Source organism: Schistocerca cancellata, chromosome 1, assembly GCF_023864275.1.
Source record: "Schistocerca cancellata isolate TAMUIC-IGC-003103 chromosome 1, iqSchCanc2.1, whole genome shotgun sequence".
Classification (NCBI taxonomy): domain Eukaryota; kingdom Metazoa; phylum Arthropoda; class Insecta; order Orthoptera; family Acrididae; genus Schistocerca; species Schistocerca cancellata.
In genome coordinates, this window is record NC_064626.1 from 387,717,080 (window position 1) to 387,724,463 (window position 7,384).

Consider the following 7,384-nt stretch of genomic DNA (forward strand, 5'->3'; position numbering starts at 1 on the left):
AATGTGAACACGCTAAATACATGGTCCTGACGGTTCCTCAATATTTGTGTAACTACGTTGGTGTTTAAGGATGTTCACTCAACCTGACATGGAGATGTAATTACTAGGACACAAGAGCCACGAGTAAACCAAGAATGAGAAAGACAAATATTTGAGTAACGTGGCTGCATCTCCCCACAGTATCAACAATGACTGCTTTCATGTTTACAAATCCACATTTATACAGGTAATCCTAACTTGAAGAATATCTACTTTCGTCACTAACGTATCTTTTACTCCATTTAGGCATTATGAGAATTACATCCCTATACACCACGTTAGCTTTGGACAATACTGATTGTGACCATCACTGAAAATAATTCGAAGAACATTACTGCAGGTGAAAATAGCGTGCCAAGGTAGATTAAAACACCTCATGCTTTACCGGTATTCAGTTAGGACCAGCTAGACACTTCACACGTTCCTTGCTGTATACCTGCGTGCTTCTACTTGAAACGAAGGTCCTAGATAGATTTAGTATGAGGAGCAATAGAGAGGGGTTGTAAATAACTGTAGACTACGCAAGATCTAATTGTTCAAGGAACGAATATATTGCTAAAAGTGATGATAACAACAAAACAATAATGTTTGTACAGCAAAACATGAGGCTTGCGCCCTATGTTGATAATTGTTAAAAGTTTCTTACGTCCAGATTACATGCTATTTTACAAAGATAAAACGAAAACATAAAAATCTGTGGAAACAAAAGAATGTACACATACAGTGGTGTAGCTGTCTAACAGATGGGTAGGCCTTCTCAGACGGCGCTTTCCGTAACGTTACGTCTAGATGTACAATGAGATTTTTTTATTGCGTTAACAAGAGATTCCCTTTTACTGTTCTTCTGTATCGTGAGAGATTATCACACTGAGACAATTAATGACTACAGAACGAGGAACTAATAAGACTGATCACACATACAATACAAACACACACACAGACACACATGTACACATTACGTGACGCACCGAGAAACGTGGAATGCGTAGAAGCTCGTTCAAATTGTGAGAGACGCTATACAAAAATCAGATCTCGAGAGAAGCGATTCCTTCCGAATAAAGAGATTATGCAAACTTCAGACGTATATAGAAGAGAGAAGAGATACAGTAAAGAGAGAGAGTGAGATTGTGTGAGCGCACAGCTACCCTTTTGTCCAACGAAACATTGTTTGCTAGTTGCCAAGAAATGTGCTGCTTGGCAACTGCGTACGGAGCCGGGGCAGCTGCGCACGCACGAGCGAACGTGAGAAGGCCTACCGTAGGAAAAGGGCTCAGCACTGTCCACAGTCCTCCAAGAGTACAAAAACAACAGACAGAGAAAAAAGAAACCGTACACTTTACAATATAAACACGCCAGCGTATAAAAATTAAAACCGTGACACATTCTCTCGGGAGAGTGACAGTCAAGTGTTCGCAACCGAGATTATTTACACTTAGTATTTTGTATATACTTTTCTTTTTGCACAAACGCACACAGTCACATTGGTAGGTTCAAGTTGCACGTGCGGTCGGTAATATACATATACATATATACACTCTGTTTTCGCTGCGGTCCCTTAAAAACTGAATTGCACTGATGGCCTGGACAGAGATTCGCCCGTCCAAGAGCGGAGTGTTTATCACAGAAGACGTCTTTGCTGGCTGGCGGGCTCGCAAGACGCCCCGGGCCGCGCTCTAGACGGCAAAAAAAAAAAAAAACTGCAAGGCGCGCCCTCGCGCGGGTTCTGGAGGATGAGGTCTCCGCAGAAAGCGTGAGATTTTACAAGACTCAGCATTCTGCTATTCAAATGCTGTTATGAAAATATCACTGGTCGCTGAAAGGACGTTAGGTACGAGAGGATAGTTTAGTGGGAAACGTAACTTGCTGACCACACCGTTCGGAATTGATGCGGAAGTTACCGAGCTTAATGTGAAAGTGTCTCCCGATTCACAACAATACCAAAATAAATTACACCATTCTGAGTAATTCAGGCAGGAACGTGCTAGATATTCAATCCGTCACTAACACTACAGACAATTAATCCGCACACTTGCGTAATTTTCCGGACAGCTTACTTGTCAAGGTTTGTACGTGCAGAATTATTGTTGATTTTTGCTTTGCCCGTGAAATATTTCGATGAAGGGAAAAATGGAAAGCTAGAGTTTAACGTGCCCTTGACACCGATGTCAATGAAGACTAAGAGGGAGAGTAACCTGTCTTTGGCTTTGCATAGGAATCATCCTGGCATTCGCCTGGAGCCACCTCACCGCAACTACGTCATACCCAGAGGGCGCTCTTCACGTAATGACGTAACATTACGCCGTAATGAAAAATCAATAAATGAAGAGGACGACGTAACTGCGTCGAGAAGTATCCCGGGCGTTACAGAAATCTACAAATAACCGTTTGTTGTATAAGCGGACCTCAATAATTAAATTTTTATCCAAAAGGCACGAAGCTGGCTCAAGACGACAGTCTCCTCCACGACTATTTCGTTTTACGACTACACATTCGCATGCTTCAAACGAATTGGATTTTTTCGTAACTCCTTTCGATCATTACCACTTGGGAATGCTTCGAAATCTGATACTGGAAACAACATCGCGACCGGGTAATTTTACTGAATATCATACGACACACACACTTTTAACACAGACTGTAATGGCGGCTTTTTGGGCTATCACTGTAATAATATATTTCTAAACAGCCACTGTCTTATTACAGTTCCTCGACTTCTTTTCAGGTATTACACATCTATCGTCAGGTGGATCGAATTTTTCGCTTTGTGTAGAGTAACAATGTGATTTTGACAAGCCGTCTACGATCAATAGAAGATGCTGCTCACAAAATAGTAGACAAAATAGATAATTTGCATGTAGTAAAGGTAATTTCGTGCACTGAATGACGGGAAGCCAGTACACCGAAGCACGTGATGAACGGCAAAATGGAAGGGACTGCTGTTTAGTTGGTTGAGCCCAGAGAAAAATAACTGGTAGAGTTGGATCTATAGCTAATTTTCAGATTGCTACCAAAACGAAAGGCACTTCATTTGTTCCCAAAGAGAATGACGACATTAAGCACGGCAGGTGCGGGCCGGGGGAGGTAATTTCATCCTCCTAATCATACCAATACAATAACTCGAAAGGCGTCGTGGAAAAGGCGAAAGCGAAAGAGATTGGTTACAAGAACCTGTTGCTACGAGCGAATTTCATCCACCTGAGGACAGGAATGTAATACAGCCGAAATACGCCTTGGAAGAGCTAAATAGAATTGAATGGTGGCCGTAATTTGTCGCTAAGAGGATACAGATCAACGATTTTGAGAGTTAGGTGTCTAGCGAATGGAATTTCCTAGCAGATCGAAACCGTGTGCCGAGCCGGGACTCGAACCTGGAAATTTGTCTGTCGCTGGCAAGTGTTCTTCCGACTGAGCCATCTGAGAACGACTCGCGACCCGACCTCACAGTTTCACTTCCAATACCTTTCCTCCTAGGTAATATTGTCACTCGTAGAGTATCGGGAGAGACTGTCACAGGTAAGCGTGGGAGGGGGCGAGGACGCGGGCGAGTAGAGCGCGGCGAGGCCCGGGGCGGCGCGTACTTACGGGCGGGTCGCCTAGGCCAGCGGGTACTGTCACAAGGAGGTGGCGGTGGGCGGCGGCGCGGAGGCGGCGGCCGCGTGGTACAGCGGGCTCTGGTAGTAGGCGGCGGCCGCGGCGGCGGCGGCGGCGGCGTCGCTCGCCGAGTGCACCGGGCTCAGCGGCCCGTAGCCGTACTGCGCCGCCATGTCGTACACCTTGGAGCTGTCCTTGTCGGGCAGCAGGCGTGTGATGGAGAAGGGGTGCGACGCGGCCGCGTACGGCTCCTGCTTGAGGTGGTGGTGGTGGTGGTGGTGATGGTGCTGCAGCAGGCCCTGGTGGTGCGGCTGGTGGTGCAGCAGCTCGGCGGGGTGGCAGCGGCCCATCATGGCGGCCAGCTCCTCCTGCTGCTGCTGGTGGTGCTGGTGGTGCTGCTGCTGGTGCGGCGCCTGGTGCTGCTGGTGCAGCGCCGCCTGCTGCAGGCAGAGGTCGCCGCCGGCGCCGTGCTGCAGCAGCCCGCCCATCGGGTCGGCCGCCGCCTCCACCTTGGGCACGGCGTGCAGGCCGAGCATGGCGCCCAGCGCGCCCGTCGCCTCCTTGTCGGGCAGCGCCTTGTGCGCGTGGTGGCCGTGGTGCTGGCCGTGGTGCTCCTGCGACGGCGACTTCTTGCCCTCGACGCCGCCCGGCGACTGCTGTTGCTGCTGCTGCTGCTGTTGCTGCTGCTGCGGCGGCGGCTGCTGCTGTTGCTGCTGCTGCTGTTGCTGCTTGTGCGACTGCCGCAGCGCCTCCTTCTTGTCGTCCTTGAAGCGCTTCTGGCGCCGCAGGTAGCACCCGTTCTCGAACATGTTGCCCGAATCCGGGTGCAGAGTCCAGAAGCTACCCTTGCCCGGCTTGTCGGGCGTGCGCGGCACCTTGACGAAACAGTCGTTGAAGGAGAGCGAGTGGCGGATCGAGTTCTGCCAGCGCTGCTGGTTCTGCCGGTAGAACGGAAACAGGTCCATGATGAACTGGTAGATCTCGGAGAGAGTGAGCATCTTGCTGGGCGCGTTCTGGATGGCCATGGTGATGAGCGAGATGTACGAGTAGGGCGGCTTGGCGTGCGTGTAGGAGCGACGGTAGGGCTTGTCGCCGCGCGCGCGCTGCAGGGCGCCGGGTGAGCCCGCGTCGCCGCCGCCCAGCCCGCCGCCTACGACGCCCAGGTCGGCCGCCCCGGCGCCGCCCATCCGCGCCGACCCCACGCCGCCGCCGGGTCCGCCGCCCACCGGCGCCAGCGCGCCCGTGTAGCCGTTCAGCGCCGACATGCCGCCCATGCACGAGCTGACGCCGTTCGCGTTGCCCATGGGCGAGCCGATGGCGCCGTAGCCCATAGCTGACGCGGGCGACATGCAGCTGCCGTTCATCGTCGCCATCGACGTCATGCTGGACGCGCCGCTCAGCACGTTGGAGCCGAATCCCTGCGGCGAGTTCATGGAGCTCATGGAGAGGCAGCCCACCGGGTTGACGCTGTACGCGGGCGGCATGGGGCTCATGGACGGCGCCTGGCCGCCGCTGCTCATGACGACGCCGCCTCCGGTGCCGCCCCCGGCGCCGCCTCCGGCAGACACGGCGACTCCGCCGCCGCCGCCCCCGACGGACACGGGATCCGACGAATACAGCTTCTGCGCTAACATGGCTAGCTGGAGGTCGGGCGCGCGCTGGCGCTACGCACTCATGCCCGGCGCTGCCGCTTCCGCTGCCGCTGGCGCTGCCCGCCGCTCACTGCGCCGACGCCCGTCTCTGTTCTCGCTGCCGCTGCCGGAGCCTCCGCTGCATCGGCGCACGGCCGCACGCAACAGGTTCCACTGCGCCGCGCCGCCTCTGTTTGCCGGCTCGCAGCGACGCTAAAGAGTTACACTGATTGAAAAACAAACATTCGTCCGACCTCCGTAACGACGCCGACGGCCACCTGCGTCTGCGTGCGCGACCGTCCGCGTGTGTGCGTGAGCGCGTGCCCGTGTGTACACGGCGCGTTCGCGTGTGTGCGTCCGCCGGATCACGTGGGGGGCCAGCCGACTCCTCTCTCGCGCACCGGACTCCGCGCGCGTTCTTGTTTGGCCAAGAGAGGGGGACGCACTATTTAGCTTTCGATGATCAAACTGAAGTGCCTTCTAAAGTTTGGGAACATGAAATAGCGAATGGACACCGAGGGATCGGTGGAGGGGGCGATTCCCCCGATTTCCCCCACTACGGGGACGATCCCTCCCACGGCGCGCCGCTCGGCCAATAGCGAGCGGCCGAGCGGCGGTTGCCGGGGCGACGGGCGGCGGGCGCGCCGCGGGCGGGGACTGGCGAGGCCGCGCCCACCCGCGCTGGCGCCGCACCGCGGGCCCGCCGCGAATTAGGTAGACGGACGGTGACCGCTCCCGGCAGTCATTTTTACTTCTGCTCGGAAAAAGTGTGTTTTGGTGCTCATTTTGGCGGCGGCAAAAAGTTTGATAACTACTGCCGCGACGCATGTTATTTGGCGGCGATGTGCTTACCGACGAATGCGCACGCGACCCCTTTAGTGACCGTGTGCGCTCGTGTCACGGGGCATTGACGGCGCCTGCTGATCGATACTACTTTACTTTTCTGTACTCACCGACGACTGCTTCGAAATGTACGTTCTCGTGGCAGCTGTAAAGTGATTTCCCGCACGGTGCCAATCATGTCGCCTATTCTGCAGTGCAATCGACGAAAAGAGGTACGGTTCCTATCTTACGCACTCCATTTTTTCACGGTTTGTAAGGATCATAGTTGTTTTAAGTTAATATTTTACAATCGTTCTCAACTGATGTTTTTCAGACTTACAAAATATGCTTAACGCAGTACCATACCTGCAAGGGGCCAGTAATTTCAATTTTGAATTAACTGATCATTTCTGTGCCCCACTACAAATCTCAGCCGGCAATTTCGGGTATCGCCAGTGGCACTCTATATATTGCATGCAGCTATCGACTGTACAACCTGAAACAACTGTTAGGTATCACAGCAACTTCTGCGACTGTCAACAAAATATCGGTACCTGAGTACTTGTATACGAAATGGTAATTGACGAGAAGCAAAGCAAGAGCCAATTTTTCTACGCAACCTCTGTCGTTATTGTATCCCAACTCTCGCATCTCGTTTTTATTTCGTGAAAGAAAGTAACTGCTACTGACTGAAAAGTTTTATATACAGGATAACGTTTTTAACATTGTCAAATAGCTTACACAAATTGCCGACAAGCAAATCCTCAAGTATAGCAAACATCTTCCCAGTTTAAAAAGAAAAAGATGCTACATGGACACAGAAGTAAGAAATTATGTGTTCCAGTGGAACTCCACAACAAAGGTGCGAAATAGTTTTCAATGTAGCTCATAGCTCATGCTTTCGTACAAGAATACTGTTCCACCTCCTTGACTTGGTTGAAGCGTAAACATTACACCGGTAGAGCATTGTCCGTATTGGCTGACGTTGTTTGTCATTTCCCGGCACCAAGTAGGCCGGAAGACAAGCGATTGCCGAAGTAGAAACACGGAAAATCGTACATACTGGTATGTTCTTGCAAACGACAAATAGATCGTAATGTGATGCCTCCGCGTATTGCTGTCCAAATAAGCAGATACGTTTGTATATCATGCACTGCGCCGTGTGGAAATAACTAAAGAAGCAATTTAAACTGCGCACGCAACCTCGCCGTAACACACCGGCTGTATCATCCGAGTCCTTATCAGAATATTGCAGGTAAATAAAACCGTTACCCATTGTAGACTACGCTGATCTTTCGCGC

At 51.9% G+C, this 7,384-nt stretch overlaps 1 protein-coding gene across 1 annotated transcript; it reads right to left on the reverse strand.

The window, feature by feature from the left end:
* Positions 1–585: 585 nt before the first annotated feature.
* Positions 586–5,709, reverse strand: LOC126161500 (silk gland factor 1-like). The gene has a single exon (XM_049917403.1). It carries the CDS (start codon positions 5,262–5,264, stop codon positions 3,651–3,653), a length of 1,614 nt encoding a protein of 537 aa, XP_049773360.1. The 5' UTR covers positions 5,265–5,709; the 3' UTR covers positions 586–3,650.
* Positions 5,710–7,384: the final 1,675 nt, after the last annotated feature.